The 25860-nt window shown below is 39.7% G+C and overlaps 1 protein-coding gene across 3 annotated transcripts in view; it reads right to left on the reverse strand.

The window, feature by feature from the left end:
* lama2 (laminin, alpha 2) overlaps positions 1-25860 on the reverse strand; it is a 399772-nt gene that overhangs the window by 29540 nt on the left and 344372 nt on the right. For all 3 annotated transcript variants that reach the window (XM_072251541.1, XM_072251540.1, XM_072251542.1), the window contains 8 exons: positions 22589-22748; positions 19262-19386; positions 11974-12136; positions 11729-11873; positions 11506-11644; positions 3666-3786; positions 3362-3538; positions 2181-2329 (listed from right to left, as the gene is read on the reverse strand). In XM_072251541.1, coding sequence (XP_072107642.1) covers positions 2181-2329; positions 3362-3538; positions 3666-3786; positions 11506-11644; positions 11729-11873; positions 11974-12136; positions 19262-19386; positions 22589-22748 — 1179 coding nt within the window. The remainder of the gene's footprint in view (positions 1-2180; positions 2330-3361; positions 3539-3665; positions 3787-11505; positions 11645-11728; positions 11874-11973; positions 12137-19261; positions 19387-22588; positions 22749-25860) is intronic.

Below are 25860 nucleotides of genomic sequence, written 5' to 3' on the forward strand. Positions count from 1 at the left end.
GGTGCATTTTGAACCTTTTATCACCCTGAACAGCTTCTGGCCAAGTCTTCGATCTGTTTATTTATTCCTTTCTCAAACACCTTCTCATTAGCATTAAGCAGCTGTGACTGTCTCTGGTTAATGCTACCATTTAGGCTGCCATTCCCTGTTGGTGTCACACTGAGAGCTTAGATTGAGTTCCAGTCTAGTTGGATTTTTCTCAACCATTCACATCCGTAAAGTACTGGCCCTCCACTTTTCAATACATAAAGTTCTAACAAAGCTGACCCTGTATCCAACTCCATTTTCAGTTTTACACTGGACACATCTATCGTGATCCAAATGATTTTGTGATCTGCTTCAGTTATACTATGCAGTTCTAGGCACGACACTTCATCTTTGTCAGACTCTATGTTGTCTGATTCTGCCTCACATTCAGCAACTTTATGCATTTGCTTAGATTTGTGTTTTCGAGACTTTTCACGTGGTTGTGCTTTTTGTCTGCCTTGCACATTCTCACTATGTGACCTTGTCTGTGACACTTTCTGCAGACTTTTTCCTTGAACCAACAGTCATTTGCATCATGGGAGGGTTTTCCACATCAATAACATCTTTGGCTTTTTGCACTATTCAGGGACATTTGTGCATTTCACATTCTAACCTCCTTTTCTACAGTTCTGCTGCATCCTTTGCTGCAGTCTCTAATGATATTGCAACGGCCAATGTCCATAATAAGGTTAGGGCTCTTTTGGATAATAGCCTCTTCTGAATGCTTTGACTATGCATGCCACGTACAAGCCTGTTCCTTGATGCATCAGAAAGTCCATCTCTAAAGTCACAGTACTGGGAAAGTTTGCGCAGTTCTGCAATGTATTCAGAAATGCTTTCATCTTTTGACTGGTTCCTTTGTAAAATCAAAATCTCTCAACTATTACCAGCAGTTTAGGGCTCAAGTGATTTTGTAAAATTGTAACAATTAAAATTGAGCATCTTGCTTGCTGGCTTTGCAGGTGTTACTAAGTTGTGTAAGAGACGGTACATTATTGGGCCCATTAAGTGAAGAAGTTCAGGGGCTTTCTTTTGCTTCTCCACGTTGTTTGCATTATAGTACAGTTCCACTCTCTTGATATATACCTCCCAGCCTTCATTAGCACTATCAAATTCATCAACTTTCCCGACTGAAGCCACTACCACATTATTTTCACTTTAAGTTCAGCGTCTGATGAGACGCACTAGTGTAATGTCGCAGTTAGCTGGGATATATATATATATAAAAAAGGTAGTGTTCATCGTGTTCATGGGTTCAATGTCCATTCAGAAATCAAATGGCAGAGGGGAAGAAGCTGTTCTTGAATCATTGAGTGTGTGCCTTCAGGCTCCTGTACCTCCTCTCTGATGGTAGCATGAGAACAGCCCAGGTCCTGGGTGACGGAGGTCCTTAATGATGGATGGTGACTTTTTGAGGCTTCACACCTTGGAGATTTCATGGATACTATGAAGGCTAGTGCCCAAGCTGGAGCTGACTTAAGTTTACAACTCTCTACAGTTACTTTGATTCTGTGCCGTAGCTCCCCCCAGTTAGAATGCTCCCCACAGTACATCTGTAGAAATTTGCTAGTGTCTTTGCTAACACACCAAGTCTCCTCAAACTGGAATAAAACTGGGGAATTGCTATAGTATAAGAGAAATGTAGCAATGATCGGGATATGATCCATTATATACAGTAACCAATTGGAAGAGCACTGGGAACACATTTTAGACAACATGGAAACACTAGGAGCATGCAGTGACCTCCACTAATAGATGGTTTAGGGTTAAAGGAAAGGTAGATTCTGATTTATGTAGCACGTTTCACAAAAGTACAATGCTTTCATGTGCTTCATGGGCTTAAGTTTTTTTTTCCTCTGAAGTGCAGTCACTGTTGATGGAATTATTAGCAGCATTTGGTGAGAGGTTGTTTCTGTTCCTATTTTTGGGTCCACGACTCCGGTGTAGAATGCCTGTGAAGGATGCAGCTATCTATCCATTGTATCCAAATAACAGTGATTGCAATTCTTTCATTTCAAGCACTGCTGTGATATATGTGATATATGACTATTAAACTGTGAGTTCAATGTATCTGGCCTATTCAATATTACTGACAGGACTACAAGGATAAAATCAGTCAAAGTTATTGTCAAATAATTTATGTACTGCCATACCCCTTAGATCTATGTAGTCTAACACTATGTTCCTTTCCATCACTGAACACTCCTGTTTCTGGTTTGACAGTAACACGCCGATGTTCACGAGTTCCAGTGGCAAGATGCACTTCCAAGCGCCCTCTGTTCAGGAAAACTTTATAATAAACCTGTAATTATAAAGCACAGAGTTTGAACACAGACTTGCAGCACAGCCAGCGTGAACAAAATTCAAACTAAACTTGATTTAGCATAGCAGCTGCATCACGGCCTGGTTCGGAAATTGCACCATCTCGGATCGCAAGACCCTGCAGCGGATAGTGGGGTCAGCCAAGAAGATCATCGGGGTCTCTCTTCCTGCCGTTACAGACATTTACACCACATGCTGCATCTGTAAAGCAAACAGCTTTATGAAGGACCCCACGCACCCCTCATACAAACTCTTCTCCCTCCTGTTATCTGGATAAATGCACTGAAGCATTCGGGCTCTCACGACCAGACTTTGTAGCAGTTTCTTCTCCCAAGCCATTAGACTCCTCAATACCCAGAGCCTAGCTTAACACCAACCTACTATACCCTCTACTGTGCCTACTGTCTTGTTTGTTATTTATTATCATTTATTGTAGTGCCTGCACTGTTTTGTGCACTTTATGCAGTCCTGGATGGGTCTGTAGTCCAGTGTAATTTTTGTATTTTTTCTTATGTAGTTCAGTGCAGTTTTTGTATTGTTTCATGTAGCACCATGGTCCTGGAAAACATTGTCTCATTTTTACTATGTTCTGTAGCAGCAGTTATGGTTGAAATGACAATAAAAAGTGACTTGACTTGAACATAGAAAACCTACAGCACAATACAGGCCCTTCAGCCCACAAAGCTGTGCCGAACATGTATTTACCATAGAAATTACCTAGGGTTACACACAGCCCTCTATTTTTCTGATTTGGTGAAATATCTCCTGTTAACAATAATAGATATCTTTGATACTATTTTAAGATCTATTAAACATAAAGCAACAAGGTTATTTTGAAATTGTATTCAGTAAACTAGAAAATAGGGAAAACTTCTTCAATGTGTTGCATTTTGAAGTTCTATTATCTTCACTGGCTGAACACGTAATGATTTCAGGGATGATTTAGTATCAACAAAAACATCTTACAGATGATTAAATGTTGCAACAAACAAGAGAAAAATGTTTGCAAGACCTGTCCTGTTTGGCGGCGTTTTCTCCCAAACTGAGCTGAAGCCTTTCCGCTTCCATAAAGTATCATTCCAGTCTCATTTTTAGTGCTGAAAGACAGCGATATTTCGGTGCCAACATTCAGTGAGTGTGGCTGAAGCTCGACAAATCCAGGCTTATGGAAGCTCACAGTGTAGACGTTCTGTCCAAAAAGAGAGGACAACTGAAAATCACACACAGTTCCGGGTCATCACAGAGCTACAAACCAAGTACTTGAAAACAAACAAAATAACACAGAAATACAATATTGCACATTTTATGTAACTAACCTCTAACGTGCAGCCTTTTGTCAAGCCCAGGTAATCTGTGCCACTTAATAAATTGTATGGTGACTGTGAGATCTCTATATCTCTGAGACACCCACTATATTTCTTCAGATTGACTTCAGGCCTGTCATAGGTAACAACATTTTGTTACTACAGTTCTTTCCCCCAGTGCTTATAGACATTATAGACATTAAAGTCATTGAAGGGATAAAGTAGCAACATATGGTAACAGGAAACAATTCTAAAAATTCAACAAATATTTCTTGTCAATGTAGCATCATTTGGCTCTTTAGGTCAGGCCAAAGTGATTTATAGCCATTAATGAAGTGTTGTAACAAAAGAAATGAGGTAGCCAATTTGTCCAGAGTAGGCTCCCACAACTAGCAAAGTGATACCATCTAGATCAGGGATTCTTAACCTGGGATCTGTGGATAGATTCCAAAGAGTCCATGAACATGGATGGGAAAAAATTTACATCTTCATTTTCACTAACCTCCTACTGAAACATAGCGTTTCCTTCAAATATTTATTTATTTATTTTACTTATTTATTGAGATACAACACAGAAGAGGCCCTGCCACTCAGCAATCCAAAGATTTAATGCTAGCCTAATCATGCGACAATTTACAGTGACCAATTAATCTACCAACCGGAACTTCCTTGGACGGCAGGAGGAAACCAGAGCACCTGGAGGAAACCTACATGGTCAGGGGGAGAACTTACAAACTTCTTACAGGTAGCTGCTAGACTATGAATGTAGGCAACATACCACAGTAGTAGTATTTGCAGTACCTGTCACTTTGCCACCAATAGAAACCACAGATACTTTCATATCAAATTATTGTAACCATTAAAACAAAAACAATCAAAATCGATTGGACAGCCAGCGTGACATTCATGACCACCCCACAGTTTAACGTTCTTATTCAAGTTAAGTTATAATATCCTTCACACTGATATGTCTTGAAAGAATAAAATTTAATTTTAATTTGCCTGTATTTTAAATGTATAGTCTTGTTATTTAATGCATTAATAAAGAAGCATATATATTACTATACCACAAATGTGTTTTTTAAAAATATTTTGATCACAGTATTTAAATGTAATTGGTTTCTTTTGTAATCTTAGGTATTTTATTACATATATTTAAATATATTATTCTGAGAAGGGTTCAGTGGACTGCCAAAGGGGTCCATGGCATAAAAAGTTTAAGAACCACTGATCTAGATAATCAGCTTTAATATCAATTTGTAGAAAGTGTTGGTTAGGATAATAGCTACACCACTTCTGGAGTAGTTTTGAGTGATAAAAATACATCCAGAGATGGATGTTTAACTTCTCATCCAAAAGTTTATCATTCTATATCGTGTGGAACTGTCTGGATGGTGCTAGTGGGTTACTCAGAAGAAAGGGCCAGGCATTGTTTCTACCTCTTTTTTTTGTGTGCCTGGAGCAGCAAGAGTGCTATATCACAGACACTTGTCTTGGTTCTGTGCTTTTCAGATTGACGCCCTAAATGTCTCTGTCTCTTCTCTATCAGCATTTAGATTTAGGATTAGAGGCACAGCACGTACCTCTAAAGCCTTTAATGTGATCTGGTTACGGTCCCTTCTGGTCCAATTAGCCTGCACCACCTAATCACACCCATGTGACAATTAAACTAGTAATCCATATGTCCTTGGAATGTGGGAGGAAACTGGAGCAACTGGAAGAAACCCACAAGATCATGGAAATTCCTTACAGACAGCGGCATTAATGAACCCATGTTGCTGGCGCTTGAATAGATTACATTAACCGCTACACTACCATGCCGCCTCCAATTTTGCATAATACAAAATTCTGTTCTTTGACAAGCCTTTACACATTTTACCATGTAAAGTACATCCCATAAATGCAGGCTCTTGTCCTATCTCCAGGCTCTATAAGGAAACTCTACAAGTCTCTGTGACCAATGAATAGAGCAATCAGCACTCCGAACGGCATTACTGGCTCCGTGGTTTGTCTGAGACTCAGAAAATCTTCCATGCCGTTAAGCAGGAGTTCAGCGTGACAGTCCAGTTCAGGTATTCCACATGACATCAGCAAACCAGCCAGTTCTTATTGAGCCCTATGCTGTCACGGATGCTGCAGTTTTACACCTACATCAGATCTTCACTCTGGCACATAGTTCACAAAGTAAAGGCAGGAGTCATACACGCGCTAGATAAATATCCATAATACATTCTTATCAGATTGATTTTTAGCAACAGAACTTCCCAGCTGAGTAGCAGCGCGCTGTTTAAATACACCGTCATCACTGTTTCGCACAAGCATTCTGCGCATCGCAACATTTGATGTACACGGTTTGCCAAAGCAATACAGCAGGAAGCAGTTTGATTGGCAAGCAGCCGTAAAGCCTGCAGCTATGGCATAAAGGGCATGAAGTACAGCTTCACAGTTTGGATAGATGTACAGAGGAGTAAACTGCAAAGAATTTCAGTGACGTAAATGTCAACATTAACATATGTACTTTAAAAAATATCATGCATTGAAACACAGTTTACCTGGCCTTCATGCTGGATAAAATAAATACAAAAGGAAAATAAAATGATGATGTTAATATACTATATTGATCATACTTATAAAATTACAATAGCCTGACTCAATTATAGCACCTTGGGAAACAAGGATGATTTTTGTTCTTAGTGTAAAAGTAATCTTCATTCTTCTTCAACAGTATGTTTTTTTTATCATCCTTCTTAACCCAGCTTCATATCATCAACACCTCTCTTGATACCTCCATTACCTCTATGTTAACTATTAGCCAGTGTAGGGTGATCAGGTATTTCCTCCAATTAAATAATGGGATGACTGACACCATCTTTTTAGATCCACTTCACACACTTCATTCCCTTGTCACTGACTCCACCTATCAACCTGCAGTTCTCAGAAGCTGGTCCAAATCTTGGTGTCTTGTGTTCATCTTTGAAGTTCTAAGAGGCCAAACTCTCAACAATACCTCAAGGCTTTGAAATTTCCAGTAGATTCCTGCCTAATTTACTAGCCTACTCCTCATAAACCTAAAGTAATCCAAAAACTTTAGGCCCGACTCCCATTAAGTCCTATTCATTCATCATCAGTGTTCTTATCGGCTGATGCAGGCTCTCAGGTAAGCATCAACTGTTTTAAAATCTTCATTCTCATTTTGAAAATTCTCCAATGTCTCACCTCCTCCTGCCCAATAATACTCTGCAATATCTCCACTTCAACTCTCCACCTGAAATGTCGACTGTACTTTTTTCCATAGATGCTGCCTGGCCTGCTCATTTCCTCCAGCATTTTATGTGTGTTGCTCCACTTCAATTCTGTCTGCATGCTAAGGCAAGTGCTCTATTGTTTGTGGTTAGATTTTCGGCTGCCAAGAACCTACATTCCGGAACTCTCTCCCTAATCCTAGCTGTTTTATCCTTCTCTTTTTCCATGAAACCACTACTTTAAGTCTAATTCACTGACCAACAATTTGTTCATTTGCCCTCTTGTTATCTGGCATTCATTGTTTGTTTCAGCATGTTCCTCTGAAGCATCTTGGAACATTTTAGCTGCACTGAAGTCACCATACAAGTGTTCCTACATGGATTATCCTAGTTCACAGTCTGCTTTGCCATTCAGTAAGATCACAGTTTACCTTTAATGTCTATAATTTTTCTCCATTCTGTAAATAACTAAAGATCTACCAGTTACACATTCCGTTATACAATGCGTCTACCTGGATTACCATCATACACAGAATTATTCATAATTAAACTAATGAAAATAATTTCTAATTCAGTTAATATCCTTTGAGCTTAATTTGTACTCTGAATTTACTTTTAAAATTAAGAGTTTTCACAGAGAAACTGATGACAAAATCCGCCCCTAACATACTGCATAAACAAAGGCAAAATTACCATTGTTTCAAAGATTCATTATAGGTGTCCCAGGCACAACACAGCACAAAACTAAATCTTTTATACAAAGTGATAGTATCAGGGTATTTATATCCTTGATAAACTTTCTATCTCTGTAGCACCTTATCATACACTCATAAACAGGCACTACCACTGCTCTGTACACAGAATTCCACAGATCTTGTCAGTGTAATTTCTCTATAGAGTTGAGAGTTGCAGACATAACTCTGGGAGTTCATTTTGGCAAAACTCTTTGGAGACTTACTCTCTGGAGGAAGCTTACGTGCTATTGCCACTTACAAAGTTTGTATATTGAAAAAGCCAAATGCTGTCAATGCTGAAAAATTGGCAATAAACGCAAAAAAAAATTATGGAAAATTCCAGGCAGAGACATGGGATCTGTGACTGGTAGATCTTTAGATATTTACTGGATTGAGAAAAATTATAAAGATATTAAAGATTAACTGTAATCTTATTGAATGGCAGAGCAGACTGTGTACTAGGATAATCAATGTAGGAACATTGTGTTTGTGTGCACTTTGTATATAGAGTCATGGAAAAGTAGAGCACAGAAACTGGCCCTTCATCCCATTTAGTCTGTACCAAACCAATTAAACTGCTTACTCCCAAAGACCTGCACTGGGACCGTAGCCCTCCATATCCCTTCCATGTATGTACCTATCTAAACTTCTTTTAAAAGTTGAAATGATGCTTGCATGTTTCCCTTAAACCTTTCACGCTTAACCTATGACCTCTAGTTGTAGTCCCACCCAACCTCACTGGAAAAAAACTTGCTTACACTTATCCTATCATATCATAATTTTGTATACCTCTATCAAATCTCCCCTTATTCTTTGATGCTCCAAGGAATAAAGTCCTAACCAATTCAATCTTTCCTTATAACTCAGGTCCTCCACTCCCGGCAACATTCTTGTAAGTTTTCTGTGTACTCTTTCGACCTTATTTACATCTTTCCTGTAGGCAGATGACCAAAACTGCACAAAATACTCCAAATTAGGCCTCACCAACATCTTACACAACCAGCATAACATCCATCTTTTGTAGTCAGTACTTTAATTTATGAAGAGCAACAAGCCAAAGTTTTCTTTGTTTTATCTACCTGTGTCACCACTTTCAATGAATTATAGACCTGTATTCCCAGATCCCTTTCTTCTCCAGCACTCCTCAGTGCCCTATCGTTCACTGTGTAAGACTTACCCTGGTTGGTCCTACCGAATTGCATCACCTCACACTTGTCTGTATTAAATTCCATCTGCCATTTTTCAAGCAGGTCCCTATCCTGCTGCAAGCTCTCTTCCTCTACACCCCCAATCTCGGTGTCTTCCACAAATTTGCTAGCATATGTTTATGAACTCCTGATAAGGATCTTCACTCGCTCTCTCACTCATAAGTATGGGTGTGCATTTTCCATAATTTGTGCCTATGTTGTCTATAGAAACTGCAGAATAAAATTCTGACAGAAGGTTATTATCTGAAAATAAAATCTGCTTTTCTTTCTGATACTAATGTGGCCTCTCTTGCTGTTTTCAGAGCTTTAGGGTCCAAACACTGGATTTTATATTAATTGAAGTGATTTCACAAGCTCGTGGGGAGCTTCATTAGATGGAAGTGTCAAGTCAAGTCAAATTTATTTATATAACACATTTAAAAACAACGCACGTTGACCAAAGTGCTGTACAGATCAGAGCAAGATACAAGTACAGACATAACCAACAAGGCAAACAGCTTATAGGCACAAAAGAATCAGCCACATCAGGGGGATTCAAACGCTAGTGAATAAAAGTAAGTTTTGAGCCTGGATTTAAAAGAGTCGATGGAGGGGGCAGATCTGATAGGGAGGGGAATGCTGTTCCACAGTCTAGGGACTACAACAGCAAAGGCGCGGTCACCCCTGAACTTAAATTTAGATCGTGGGACAGCCAGGAGCCCCAAGTCAGCTGACCTGAGGGACCTGGAAGTAGAATAAGGGGTTAGAAGGTCTGTGATATAAGGGAGGGGCAGCCCATTTAGGGACTTAGAAACAAACAGGAGAACCTTAAAATCAATTCTGAACTGTAATGGCAGCCAGTGGAGGGAGGTCAGGATAGGAGTAATATGGTCCCTCTTCCGGGTACCTGTCAGGAGTCTGGCTGCAGCATTCTGGACCAGTTGCAAACGGGACAGGGATGACTGAAAAATCCCAGTATACAGGGAGTTGGAGTAGTCCAAGCGGGAGGATACAAGGGCATGGATGACTTTCTTGAGATCTTTGATAGAGAGAAACTGCTTGATTTTGGCAATTGTACACAGCTGGAAAAAACTAGCTTTTACTACTGCATTAACTTGCTTGTCAAACTTAAAGGCGGAATCAAATATCACACCAAGGTTTTTGACATGGGGTTTGACAAGGGTGGACAGGTTATCAAGACTTCACTTTGATGGAGTCAGGGGGGCCAAATAGGACGACTTCAGACTTGCCATCATTCAGCTGTAGGAAGTTTTGTGCCATCCAACACTTTATGTCCTCAAGGCAGTTCATGAGGCTGGCTAGATTTGACTGGTCTTTTGGTTTCGGGGGAGGTAAAGCTGTGTGTCGTCAGCACAACAGTGGAAAGAAATGTCATGTGTGTGTGTTGGAATTTCCAAGTTCACAGCTGCCAAACACAGCATAGGTAGAAATCATGGGAAATACAGCTGTACACTACTGATGAATGAGGGTCCCTATCAGGTGTCCATATTCACAACAATGCATTTGCACACCTACACAATACATCTACCTGGATTACCTTCAGACACCTAGCTTGATTTCTCTCTATCTGCCCATTCCCCATCTTCATTGAATAAAGGTTCAGAGGTGAATGGATAGAGAGAGCCTGGAAAATTTTCTTCCTGTTCATCTCTGTTATTGGCATTCCCTAGGCCCACCTCAGAATCCAGCCGGCTTGCCCTTGAGGTTCTGGCAAACAAATTCCAAGTGTGAGAATGGAAAGGGAGAGCCTATTTAACCCTCTCTCTGTACCTTATTGTTATGTATATCCTTTACATTGTTATCCTCCTGATGCTCCCCCACAACCAGAACACCGGCAGATTTTGCAAGGTAATCTTTAGATTACCAACTTCATCACAAAACCATAGAGCAAATACACATACTTACAAATAGAATTACGCAGCCACACACTAAAGTAGCAACACACATCAAAGTTGTTGGTGAACGCAGCAGGCCAGGCAGCATCTCTAGGAAGAGGTACAGTCGACGTTTCGGGCCTGACTAGTCCTGACGAAGGGTCTCGGCCCGAAACGTCGACTGTACCTCTTCCTAGAGATGCTGCCTGGCCTGCTGCGTTCACCAGCAACTTTGATGTGTGTTGCTTGAATTTCCTGCATCTGCAGAATTCCTCGTGTTTGCACTAAAGTAGCCAACCAGTTTGCGCAGTCTATGCTTACTTTTAATAGTCACTTAACCTCCCTCCTTTCTTCCAATAACAACATATCCCTCTAGTTCTCTTTTCTTTCTATGCATTTCTAGCTTCCGTATGTGCAAAAACAATATTTAAATAAACTGATCACTGTAGTAGTAGATAGCGCATTCTTATGATTTTCCTCACTTCACAGTTCTAATTTCATCCTTATCAATTCATAAACTGTGCCCACTACTCCATTGTAACACATACCAAAATTCTATATAGACTTTGGAACATTTATCTGCCTTTTAACTCTAGACATCCTGAAATGAAACCTTATTGTTGATTTGTTTTTGTTATCGCCTTATTGACTTTTATTCTGTTTTATTTATAGGTATATTGTGATGTGTGCTGGAAACAGAACTAAGAAGGTACAAATTAAAATACTTTTAAACTATAATTCACAAGGAGCTGCAAACTAATTTATTAAAACTGTATTACTTCAGAAACTTATACCTTAAATTTTGTATTATAGGCAGACCACCAAAATATATCTTGTCATTATTTTTCAGATTGAGACCAAAGTTGGTTCCAGGAGAGTTCATGTGTAGGCGTTCTTCTTTATTTGTTATTACATCATGTATGGAAATATTTGCTGCCAAAATGGGAAATATTTGATTAATAATACAATCCACTCAATGTTCATTCTTAAATTGATAATATTACTGTAAAAAAATACCTTGTTTCAGAATTCTTGATAATGTGAAGGATTTCCATTTTCCATCATTGTGACGTTCTGTACTGGTGACATTAGCTGTACCTGAGCCTAGGTCATAGCTGACCTTTATTCGCCCATTAGTCAGTTCAACACTCATGAAATCTCGCTATTAAAGTGAAGAAACATTTAAAAATAATTAATAGAACTCTGCTCAGTCATGTGAAGTGAGGATGATTTGTTTTGAATGGATTCAAAATGACATTTACCAGGTCTTTTGTGGCAAGATACATGAGAAGCGCATCTGAAGAAAACGTTTTAAATTTGAAAGCAATCGCTGACACATTTGGGTTCCATCGAGTTGGTCGACTAACACCTGCATAACCTTCTCCATCAAACTGCACTGTCCCTTCAGTTTCAGTGGGTTGTGGGCTAAAAGAAGAGGAAGACATTAGAAATGATATTAATAACACTTGGAACTGTTAACAACGCTTCATTAAACCAGAATAGATTGCCCCTAGGAGTTTACAAAAGACTTAAAATAGCTTAAAGTTATTGCTGGTGAACTTCGCACAGAAATTTTTAAGTCCTCTATACAAGGCCAACTCCTCTTGTTCCTTTTCTAGTGTCTGTTCTCTGTTGTCCAATTCAGGAAGATTGTCCTCACCTTTTAACAACTGAATTATTGCCATTGCATTTCCAGCAACATTTCTCTTTTCACCTGAATCCACCAAGATCTTTTTCTGGCTTCCTGCTCTTCAACAATGATAAAAGTCCTTTTGAAAATATTACAGCCCGGTGTCTCTCCGCACCACTATTCTCATCGCAACATACACCAAATGCTGGAGGAACTCAGCAGGTCAGGCTGGAGACATGGAAAACGGTAAACAGTCAACATTTCGGGCCGAGACCCTTCTTCAGGACCGGCAAGAAAGGGGAGAAGTCAGAGTGAGAAGGTGGTGGGAGGGGAAGAAGAAGTACAAGGTGGCAGGTGATAGGTGAAACTGGGAGGAGGGAGGGGTGACATAAAAAGCTGGAAAGTTGACTGGTGAAAGAGATAAAGGGCTGGAGAAGGGGGAATCTAATAGGAGAAGACAGAAGACCATGGAAGAAAAGGAAGGGGGAGGAGAACCTGTGATATCATTTTTGACTGATGCAACAGGTATTTCCATTACATTATGGGATAGATTCCCAAAATTTTTTTTTCCATTACTATTTGTTCATTTGTTACTTAATCAGAATGTTGGGGATTTTAAATATCAGACTCCAAATTACATTTCCAACCATTTTGGTCTCCACATCACAATAAATGCTTATTTCCAGTTTTGTAATGTAATCACGTCTACCCTTGTCTCACACACACACACACTGGACCTTCTCAGTCGTGCACATGTCACTTCCTGACTTGAATCTTCAGATAAACTTCTGGACACAGCACCTCGTTCCGCGCCAACCATAAGATTGAGCTCATCCAGAATTTAACAAATTCCACAGCACGTTCTACTTTTTACTATTTTTTTGTTCCTGATGAAGGGTCTCAGAGCAAAATGCCTCAGTAGGTTATTCCTCTCGATAGACGCCTCTTGACTTGCTAAAGTTGAACTACAATTTTGTATGTGTTGCTCAAGATTTCCAGCAGCTGCTGAATCCCTTGCTTCTACTTCTCACTAAATTATATTGCATCCAGTCCCCAAAAATTCAATTTCAAAATCCCAGTGTTTGTTCTTAATCACTTTTATTGGCTTTCTCAGAAACATTTGAGTCATGCCACATCCCCCCACCCCGCCACTCTTTGTCTTACACTCATTAATGGGATCATGACAAGCATCTTACCAAAAGAGTCACTGAACAAGCTACTTTTATCAGCCTTCCTAGGTATCTCTCCAAAAGATTCAATTATTAGTTAGACATACTATATTGACTGAAACAACCTCTCAAGTCTTTCCATTTATCTAGTTTAATATAATATCATTTACACTTCTGTTGTTTTCAAACAAGTGAATCTTCCACATCTTTCTTCAATACATTTCTAGATAAGTATCATTACTTACTCCAATTTTATGATGACAGGTGTGAAATAATCATTTAGAACTGACTTCATATTTTCTTCCTACACAGAGCAGTGATTATTTTGCTACATAATAGTTGCTGCTATTGCTTTGTTACAAGTCCACCCCAGGTTAAAATGCCTGTCTTATGGATACCGCATACACACATTGGTGCACTTAGGAGACCATCATGATGGATGGGTGTGATTTACTGGCTTTTGTAAGGGTACAGACATTTTCATCCAGTTGAAAATGGGCCTCTGTACTTCCCCCTGCAACTCGATCCAGATTCCATCAACCTCCTTGCTGGCGATCAACACAGGCACACTTCCAAGATCTGTGCTTAGCCCACTGCTCTACTCTCTCTACACTCATGGCTGTGTGGCTAGGCACAGGTCAAACGCCTCTATAGTTTTGCCAATGACACCACGCTTGTTGGCAGAATTTCAGATGATGTAGTGGAGGCATACAGCAGGGAGATAGGTCAGCTGGTTAAGTGGTGTCACAACAATAACCAACTGACTGTGGAGTTTAGGAAGGGAAAGTCAGGGGATCACACACACCAGTCCTTATTGATGTGGAAAGGGTGAGCGGATTCAAGTTCCTGGGCATCAATGTCTCTGAAGATCAGGGCCCAACATACTGATGCAATCATGACAAAGGTGTGACAGCCGTTAACCTTCATTAGAAGTTTGAGGCAGTTTGGTATGTCAACAAAAATCTAGAAAATTTCGAAGATTTATTTATTTATTGAGATACAGCGCAGAATAGGCCCTTCTAGCCCTTAGAGTCGAACCACCCAAGAACCCCCCCCCCGCCCAATTTAACCCTAGCCTAATCACAGGACAATTTGCAATGACCAATTAACCTACTAACTGGTATGTCTTTGGACTGCAGGAGGAAACTGGAGCATCTGGAGAAAACCACAGGGAGGACATACAGGCTCCTTACAGATGTACTGTGGAGAGCATTCTGACTGGTTACATCACTGCTTGGCATGGAGGCTCCAATGGGCTGGCTCAAAAACGGCTGCAGATGGTTGTAAACTCAGCCAGCTCCATCATAGACACAACACTTCCTGCCGTTGAAGATATCTTTAAATGGCAGTGCCTAAGACATGCCCTTTTTTTAATCATGTAGAGGACAGTGAAGGCTATCAAGGCATGCAGAGGGATCTGGGTCAGCAGGAAAAACACTTTATACTTTACTTTATACTTTATTATCGCCAAACAATTGATACTAGAACGTACAATCATCACAGCCAAAATTGATACTGCGCTTTCAGCTCCCTGGATTACAAACATTAAAAATATTAAAAGTAGTAAAAATTAGTAAATATTAAAAATTTAAATTATAAATCACAAATAGAAAATAGAAAAATGGAAAGTAAGGTAGTGCAAAAAAACCGAGAGGTAGGTCCGGATATTTGGAGGGTACGGCCCAGATCTGGGTCAGGAGATGGGCTGAAGAGTGACAGGTGGAATTCAATGCAGACAAGTGCAAAATGTTGCATTTTGTGGTAGAACAACGAGATCTGGGAATTCAGGTTCGTAATTCTTTGAAAGTGGTGTCACAGGTAGATAGTGTCATAAAGAAAGCTTTTGGCAAGTTGGCTTTCGTAAATCAAAGTACTGAGCATAGGAGATGGGATGTTGTGTTGAAGTTGTATAAGAGGCCTAATTTGGAGTACTGTACTGTGTGCAGTTTTCGTCACCTTCCCACAGGAAAGATGTGAATAAGGTTGAAAGAAAACTTACAAGGATGTTGCCAGGTCTGAACGATCTGAATTAGAAGGAAAGATTGAATAAGTTAGGACTTCATTCCTTGGAACTGTTACATACCCCGTGGGTATCTTGTGACTGTCTTATGAGCATGATGTAATGGTCTTGTGGAGGTCACATGATGTAATTTTCCTGCCAGTGTGAGGTCACGTGATGACCTGTTCTCAACAGGTATAAAGGAGACCCCTGGTGTGACGCAGTTAGTTTCAGTTGAGTTGTTGTTTGCTTCGTTAGTTACTCCGTTATGCTGCATATTTGTCTCATGACGCAGTTTCACTTTAAAGAGGAGTTCTACTTTCTATTGTAAGGTAAAATCATTGTGCCGGCAGTTTCACCAATCGCTGCCAGCTTTGTTGGTGTCCTTTACAGTAGTATTGGGGAGTGAAGACCTTACTAAAGGACGAGAACCTGAAGGATTGAATAAAGTTGGAGTCACTTGGAGGTTTTATAGAGGATCAATCTTATTGAGCATTCATTCAGAAGTGGTGACCTGTATCTGAGATAATTCCTGTAAGAGCAGGGAAGTTGTGCAGTGTCCCCTCGCCAGGAAAAGGTCAGTTCCTTTAAGCCATATTATTTCCTTCGTTGTGAATCCTTTGGAGAATCAGCAGTAACGTTACGTCTTTGAAATTCGTTTCCAGAGAAATCACTCCGTATCGACTGTGTAAATCAATTGGACTTTCGAATTTACCGTTTTTCAGACTGGCTTCGAATTTACCACTTTAAGAACTGTTTTCGCATTTACCCTTTTAAGAACTGTTCCAGAGTTTCTGTATACTAGTTAACTTCCAGTTAAGTTAGTCCTTTGAATATTTTTCACTATTGTTGAGCAGAGTTTAATAAATGTTTGTTTGTTTTTATAAAACCTGTCTCAATTGATAATTCATTGTTGCCGATCATGTGACAGAACATAGAAGATTGAGGGGAGATTTGATAGAGGGATACAGAATTATGAGGGGTATAGGCACAGTAAATGCAAGCAGGCTTTTTCCACTGAGGTTGGGTGGGACTACAACCAAAGGTCATGGGCTAAGAATGAAAGGTGAAAAGTTTAAAGGGAACATGAGGGGAAGCTTCTTCATTAAGAGGGTCGTGTGGAATGAGCTGTCAGCGTGAGTAGTGGATGCGAGCTCAGTTTGAACATTTAGGTGAAGTACATGGATAGTAGGGGTATGGAGGGCTATGGTCCTGGTGCGGGGTGATGGGAGTAGGCAGTTTAAATGGGTTCGGCATGGACTAGATGGGCCAAAGGGCCTGTTTTCTGCACTGTACTTTTCTATGATTCTATTCCACCAGGGAGGAGGTACAAGAGACTGAAGATCCACACCCAACATTTGAGGAACAGCTTCTCCCATTCATCCAGCAGATTTCTGAACAGTCCACTAACCCATGAACCCATGTTCCTCCTTATTCCTCTTTTGCACTGTCTACTTTATTTCTTCTTGCAAATTATAGTAAATTTTATGCTTGCACTCTACAGCTGCCACAAAACAACAGCTGAGTCTGATTCATATTTAATTCCATGTGCCTTCATTCCCTGACAGCCACTCCCCCAGCTGCGACAATCAAGGGCTGGGTCAAACTGAACAGAACGGAGAATGTCGGGCAGAATCACTCACTCACTGACTGACTCAATGAGGACAGATGGTGGCTGCTCTTCCATCTCAGCAACACAGTGCTTTGTTAAATTCTGATTCACGAACAGCTCAGGTTACAAACAGTTCCCAGGAATGAAACGCCATTGTAACCTGTGTACTGCCTGTATGCCAGTTACGTACTCATAACATCTTGTATTTTTCTTGATTTGACAACATGCCTCAACTTTCTTTTTGATTTCACTCCTGCCCCTACTAAATCCCTCTCAACATAAACCTCAATTAACATAATCCTCATGTTTGATCCTGAGAATATCCACAGGATGCTGGATTTTTGACAGCTACCCTTCTGCTTAGTGGATATATATTTCTCTAATTCTTTAGTTTGAATAGCTCCCATTCCATTTAGCATCCACTTTTGCTAAATCATATTGTCACTTAGTAAAATTGAACTTAACGATCCCCTCCCCCCACACACGGAAATGCCCGCCCAATTAAGAACTTTTAATCCAATTCTGCCTTAGTCATTTTTCCATAATTTAGCTAATCACAAATATAAAACAATTGGGAAGAACAGAAGGCTGATGAGTACAAACGTTTACTCACACTGGGCTACGAGCTTTTGGGAATTGCTTAAAAAAGTGTCAGAAGTAGTCTGAAGATGGCTCTGGATGAAGAGAGCAAGTCCAGGGGGAATCTGCAGCACATTCTACCTGAACACAAGCCATAACTTGATCAGCCACGGCTGGGTCACCTGGGAGAGGGTGTCCCATGTTGAAAGACCTGAAACACCTGATGACCCCAGGTTACATCACTGTTGATGTGGCCAGAGTATTGTGAGAGGTGTTCTTCAAATCAATAATAACTTATTAAAAAGAAATGGGGCAAGAAGCAACTGAAAGAGCAGGGGAGTGGTATTAATTGTGAAGGGGCTGCACAGAACTGGTACATAAAGGATGAGGTGTTTGGGGTATATGGGGTGTCAGGGAGGGGTAGCACCTCTGATGGGGGAGCATGTCACATCCTTTTCAAGATGGTTAGTCCACCTTTGGTCCCCACCTGGCAATCAGCTCTCACCTGTGGCTCCCCTTAGCTGTTTGCATGCGACAGCGGCCACACCCCGGCCAACGGCTTCAACAGGCCGGCTAAACCAGGTGAGGGTAGCTGACGGGTCTCAAACCCTCGGTGTGATAGGGAGTTGTCTATCCCAGCATGTGAAGACAGACTCTGGCAGATTGAGCGGACGAAACCAATGGAAGGTCCAACGGTCAAGAAGGCAGTCTCTGCAAGCGTCGTGGAATGTATAGAGCAGGACAAGACTCAGAAGATGTCCTGGTCATCCACTGCGTCTAGTTCCATCCCCAGCCGTCTCGACTCTGTCTTGCCACTGGATCCAGATGGGAATTGGGAAGAGAAAGTGAGGCTGATGCTGCGTAACTCTCCCTCACTTAAATCCAAATCATGCGCTAGTCTCAACACCATCTGGTGTTGAGGTCCTCATCGACATTGACGATGGACGAACAACAACAGCATAAAGGATGGGTAAATAGCGTCTTTGTTGCAGAGTTAGAAGACTCAGTATAATATGGTTCTGTTCAAAACCGATTCTGCTCCTCTGTTGATTAAAGGTTAGCTTTGTTTGTCACATGTACATCGAAACATACAGTGAAATGCGTTGTTTGCATCAAATCAAATCAGCGTTGATTGTGCTGGGAAGCCCACAAGTGCTGCCTCGCTTCTGGCACCAACATGGCATGCCCACAACTCACTAACCCCATCCTTGGACTGTGGGAGGAAACTGGAGCACCCAGAGAAAACCCAAGCAGTCACTGGGAGAACACACAAACTCCATACAGACAGCAATGGGAATCAAACCACAGTGGCGGGAAATAGGAAGAGTGGAATCACTTCTTTGGAGTAGAAATTCAATTTTGTAAAAACTGCACTCTTTAAAGAGTTTTGGCATCAGAAACAAACTAGTTGTTGAGAAAATATGATTCGACCTTATGTTTTCTTTTTGTGGGTAACTTTTCTTACCAGGCCAGAGACTACCCCATTTTCATCCTCCTGTTTTCAAAATGAAGAATAAAATGGAGTGACAGCTGCAATCTATACTTGGGAAAACATACATACCTTACGACACAGCCTTTGCACTCTCCCTGTCTCTCTCTGTAATTCCACAATCCAATTGGCTTACGATCCAATGAAGTTTCACCCATACATCCAGAGAATGTAGTTGTTTTGACTACATCTGATTTCTTGAATGATTTAAAGAGAGCAATTAAAATCACAGTACTTAATTACAACAGCTAATCATAAATAGAAACAAATCGATGTGAAATTCTGATCTGTTCTCTACATGCAGAACACCTATGCAGCTTGAAGTTTAAAAAAATCATTATTTTATTTTTATTCTGAGCAGGATACAGAATGTCGCAAAGTCCTAAATTTCTTAAGGTATTACTAACGTGGAGCATGCCTAAATCAGTTAGAGGAAGGAGGCTGTATGAATTTGAAGAATATGAAGTGCTAACAGCAGCTCCACTAATGCCATGAGGCTCCAAGACAATTAATGATATTCTAATGTAACCAGGTCACCAATGAAAATCATTTTTTATTGTTGAAGTGCACTTACTCAACCTGGTAATGCTAAAATAGCCACCTGTGCCTTTAAGAGAAAATGGTGATGTCATTATGCACATGTGGAGTAGAAAGAAGATTTACCATGTTCTAGAAAGACTGTCGAGTGCTAGTCATATGGTGAGGAAAGGTTTCCACGAGTAAGGTATCGGCGCTGGATAGCGTGGTTGTGCAAAGTTCCTTATCGGCCTCGTAGGTTAGTCTTTATAGTAATTTAACTGTAAGGCGATATACTGTAAAAGTTTTTGTAAAAGTTTATTTTTGTCCGATTTTATTGTTTCATGACCAAATGTGGACGTAACAGAGTAATGTGAATGTGTTAATCTTTGTTCATGTAGCATGAGCAAGGAGAACTTGTTTCAGGGTTTAACCTATATGTGTTTGTGAGTTAAGCACATGTGCACCAAAGTGGGTATATCTCTTAGTTAAGATGAGATATATTTACTCATATTTTTGATGTTGTGTATAAGGTGCAGGGTTGGTGGGATTCTAATGTTGTTTGTTTAGTTTTTTTTAGAATTGCCACTACCATATTGGTTTTGTATACCTTGTTTTATTTATTTTCATACTGCATACGTGACCAATTGCTAGACAAGGTTGTGGACCAAAACTAAGCTGATTGTATCAGCGGAACTGTGTTTTTTTAAAATTCATTTTGCTTTTTTAAAATGTTGATACCCTCTTCCTGTATTAAAACATCTAAAACAGATAAAAGAATTAAAGACCAGAAAAAGTATTTGTTGTCCTGAGTGTGTATTTTTCCTCAGGCTACAAAACCAATATGATATCAACCCATCCAAAATTAGATGAGCAAACTATATCTCCAAAGATGAATTCCCTCCCTCACAATGTACTTAAGAGCAGCATATTCTTTCAATTAATATCCCAGAACTTTAACAGAATCTAACATAAACAGGTTTCATTTACATGCTGTTTCACTTCTGAATTTTCTTATGACTGTAAGAAATGAGTGGTCCATTTAACCATTTCATTAGATAATGCCTGATCAGAAAATTATTCACTAAAAATCATAAATTAGCTTCCTGCAGATTTTTTATTGTTTTAACTGATTTGAAATCTGGGTTCTGGAGAACCATAAGACATGAAAGACCATATGAAAGTAGAAATGCAAAAAAAAAGACCGAAACAGTAAGTAAGCAACACCCAAAAAAAAATGAAGGAAAAACTCAGCAGGTCAGGCAGCATCTATGAAGGGAAATAAACAGTCGATGTTTCAGGCTGAACCCTTCACCTGATTAAGGGCGCAAACAACAGGAATTCTGCAGATGCTGGAAATTCAAGCAATACACATCAAAGTTGCTGGTGAACGCAGCAGGCCAGGCAGCATCTCTAGGAAGAGGTACAGTCAACGTTTCAGGCCTGAAAGGTTGACAGGTTAGCCCTGACGAAGGGTCTCGGCCTGAAATGTCGACTGTACCTCTTCCTAGAGATGCTGCCTGGCCTGCTGCGTTCACCAGCAACTTTGATGTGTGTTACCTGATTAAGGGTCTTGACCTAAAACGTCAACTATTCATTTCCGTCCATGGATGTTGCCTGACCTACTGAGTTCCTCCGGCATTTTGTGTGTTTTGCCCTGGGTTTCCAGCATCTGCAGAATCTCTCGCACCTCCAAGATAAAACTTGAACAGATAGTTTCACTGCACCAGCAATTTGTTTTCACTTTTCCTCTGTGAAGGAGACTAAAGAATTTGGTGGTCTTCATAGACTTTTCTTTTCCAATAAGTAATTTAAAATAGTCAGGCTTTAAAACCTGGGCACCACAATGCACATTTTATTTCTTGATGGAAACAACTTCATATCTGCGAATTTGAGAGCAATTTTAAATAGATTGAACTGTAACAAAGATTCTCCACAATTTTTAGTGGGTATTTTTTCCTGCTCCCTTATTTCCTATGCTATGTAATTGATGGTGGTGCAAACCTGCAGCCATGAATTCATCAAACTTCTTTGCAAAGTAGTTCATAAGTTAACACGACAAGAAAATAAGGAAGGGCAAATGAGATTGATAGGATTGCTCTGTCAAGAGCTGGCATAGAAGGAGGTGACAAGTGGTCTTCGGTGTTGTCTTTCAGTATCCTAGTGTTTTCCAATCAGTTTTCCCTTTCAATCAGCATTTTATCACATTTATGAATAATGAATATAAAGCTACAATGCAATGAATCCATGTTATAAACCAGTTCCACAACAAGCAATGCTATAAAAGGGCCCACAAGAAAAGTAATTCTTAGAAGTATCATGCATCAGTTGTAGCTCACTGAGGAACTCTCTCGCCTCTGGATCAGAGATGCTGTACTTAAGCCTGCTCCAGGGACTTCAGCCCATAATCCAAGCTAACACACCAATGCATATGCAGAGATGAAGGGGGTTGGAAATGTCGTTAAACAGAAGACCTGTCTACCCTCCCTGTTCTATAAGAACTTAATAGTAAATCAGCTGTCGCTGCTTTCTGTTTAGTATTTATTCCTGCAAACAGAGGCATAGTGAGACCTCGCCACGTAAAAGTTGTAGAACATAGTTGGAGTATTACCTCTTGTACAACAGTGATTATATTTCAAAACGTACTGCACCAACACCAAAGTGCTTTGAGATGTCTTAGTATAATGAAAAGTGCTCTATAAAGTTGTCTCACTGTGCACAGAAATGCTCAAGTAGTGATTAAATTAATGTAGCATTTAATATGCTAATTTTGCAAATAAATACTGTATCCTCCATATCGAATAGATGATTTCAGCAAATTAATCATTGGCAAATTAACATTGTAAATCAAATAACCACATCATGAGAAATGCTATGCCGTACCTTTACTTCTCCTGTTAAACCACCGACAAACAAATAAGCATTTGCATCCACGTCAAGTATTGTGTAGCCTTCAGGTGAGACTCCGCTGTAAACTGTTGGCACGATGCTTGCTCTTGGACCATCCAATGCACGTACGGAAATTGTACCATTTCTTCTAAATCTTTTGCACAAAAGAGATTGGTCATTGTTTAAACATTAAGGAGCTGAAGATCAAATATTATGCAATGACATTAAATATTGTTTGAATGTAATTCATTACTGTAAGGGAAGTTCAAAGGAGACTGCTCAATACTACCTCTGTCTTATGAAGATGGATGTGAGAAAATGAAGATGGTGACAAGAAGAATGGAAAGTTAATGATTCTAGAATCAGGAATCACTGTGAGAAAAATATTTTAAAATTATTCTTACTCCATTTTATTCCTCTTCTTTTAGTTCCTCAAATACACTGTTCCCAAATAAGAGTCCAACAGGCCTGTTTTTAGCCCTTAATTTAACTATGAACTAATTAATTTAACTGCACAATAGTATGATATTCAATTATATTGTCACATAATACTGAAAACAGAAACAGACATCTAGTTCAATATTTCATAAGAGTATCCCTAACTTTCTACTGAACATCCTTGAAACACTCTACATTTCTCCTTTACAATATTTAACTCCTCTTAAATCTATCTATGCTAATAAGCTAAAAATACTAATGTGGGGTTCTGAGTAACTCACTTAAAGTGTCTTCTGAGTAAAAATAATTCTCCTGAAATCATTATTGGATTCATTCGTGATACTCATATATTTGTTGCCATTGTGGTCTCCGATGCAAGTGAAAATGTATTCTCATGCTTATACAAGTCTGATGAAATCTTAATGATTTTTATCAGCTGAACCTTCATTTTCCCTTTTTTTCCCGCGAGAAAAGAATTCTAGTTTGCTCAATTTTTCATGACAGGTGTAACATCTCAGTTATGGTAAGAATCTGATATCTTTTACATTGTCCATTGTTTAGGTTATTGTCAGGTTAGTAGAAAAGATCATTGGCTTCAGTCTACCATCACTGCAGGACTTGCATATGTCCAGGACAAAGAAGTGGGCAGGAAACAAAATGTTTGCAAACACTACCCACCCAGTAAACTGCCTTTTCCAAAAGCTCCCTTCTGCAAAGTGCGATAGAGCTATTAAAACAAACACATCATGGCATCGTAAAAGCTTCTTACCCCAGGCAGTTAACATGATCAAGCATTCCTGTTAGCTCTCTCACCCCCTCTATCTATTACCTCAGTCACTGCACAGCACTGTAAATACTTTAAATCACCTTTTATAATACTGATAACATTGTTAATAAATGGTAGTATTTAAGGATCCAATTATTCCCCGCCCCAACCCATCCAAAGTACTTGTATTCACACGTACATTTTATTCCATATCCGTACTTTAACCTCTAACTTCATTTTTATACAATCCTTTATTCTTCACAATTATTGCACTTTTGTTACATGTCATGCCAACACAGCACAGCAAATGCCTAATACATACAAATGTACGGAATATGGCAAATAAAGTTGATCCTTGAATCATCTTTGGTTTTTATACTTACTTGAAATGCTGCAGTACTTGTGGTACAATTACATTCAAGGGATCGTTGGGTAAAACCCCCAGGATTCAGACCCTGAGACAATGAAGCTAAGTTAAGGAAGTATGCAGGCAGGAGGCAGTGTTCCTATGTTGTTGCTGTTCTTGTCCTCCCAGATGGCAGGAACTATGAGCTTGGAGAAGCCCTGGCCTGATTTTGGTGAATTGTACATTGGTGTCAATGGTGGAGTGAGTGAATGGGATGGACAGTGGAAGGGCAGCTTTGTCCGAGATGGTGATGAGCTTCCAGGGTCCCGTTGTAACTGCACTCCTCCAGCCAAGGGGAGAATAGTGCATCAAATTCATCATGTCTGACTGATTCTGGAAAGGCTTTGTCGTATCGAAAAATGTGCAACGCTCCAGAGGAGATCCAGACTCTGACCTGCTCTTGTAGCCATAATATTTATGTGATATGACTATTAGGTTCTTTATCTTTTTTTGGTGCTTGGTGACCTTATATGGAAGCACATTGACTGTTGGTAATTTGTAACATTCAGTACATCTTTAAAAAGCATATCTAGGTAATACAAAGTCCTTATGAAGGGTCTCAGCCCAAAGCATCAGCTGTTTACTCCCCTCCATAGATACCGTCTGACCTGCTGAGTTCCTCCAGTATTTTGTGTGTGTAACTCATAGTTGTATTGGAATATTCTCTTCATGTGCAATGCTCACTGGGTGGGCTGACTGAGGCACATTTGGGAAGCTTAACAATTGCTATCAATGGAGACAGGCTGGGAACAGAGCAAGAAATCCAGCAGCTCCGAGATGAATTTAAACTGATATTTTTTGGGAGAGATAACTTCCAGAAATATTGAGTTATCATGTGAGCTAAAAAACGTAAGTAGTGATGCTTCTTTTTGTCCCACGGGGCAAAAGAATGAACTCGTTCTGTTTGGAATCAGAATCAGATTTAATATCACTAGCGTATGCTGTGAAATTTGTTATCTTTGTGGCAGCAGTATAATGTGATACATAATAGAAAAAGAAACTGCGCATTACAGTAAGTATATATATTAAATAGTTAAATTAAATAAGTAGTGCAAAAACAGAAATAAAAAAGTAGTGAGGTAGTGTTCATGGGTTCAATGTCAAATCAGAAATTGGTATAAGGTAATTTCCAGCAGACATTATGAAATACCGTTAGACTGTTGAACACCCAACATTATCAGCATTTGAAAATTTGGCTGTCTACTTACAGGTCCAGTAAAAATGATGGTGGATGGAAAGGTGTCAGGAACAAAAGAACAATCTGTTTATCACTGTGACTTTGATTCCATTAGTATCCCGTTTCCACCCAGGAATAGGCATGGACATTGGTGCTATCACTTTCCAGCCAAGTGAAATTCCGCTGATTCTTAACAAGCTCGTTAATCTACATATGTGTGTGTTCTATCCAAGTTATTTAATTTGAGTGGAAATTTAACATTGAGGAACTATAGAATTGACTTGTCCAGAAGTCCCCATAAATCATATAACCACACCAAGTACTCAAATATTTAAGCCTCAATGAAAGATAAGAAAACCTCACCATATAGACAGAACGTATTAATGTATTTTGTCTGAAAATGGGAGGCCATGCTTGTTTGGGATGGAATTTCTAAAACATATTTTTCTTTAAATTCTTTTAATACTTTGAGCTACTGA

This window comes from Mobula birostris, chromosome 2 (genome assembly GCF_030028105.1).
Source record: "Mobula birostris isolate sMobBir1 chromosome 2, sMobBir1.hap1, whole genome shotgun sequence".
In the NCBI taxonomy this organism is placed as follows: domain Eukaryota; kingdom Metazoa; phylum Chordata; class Chondrichthyes; order Myliobatiformes; family Myliobatidae; genus Mobula; species Mobula birostris.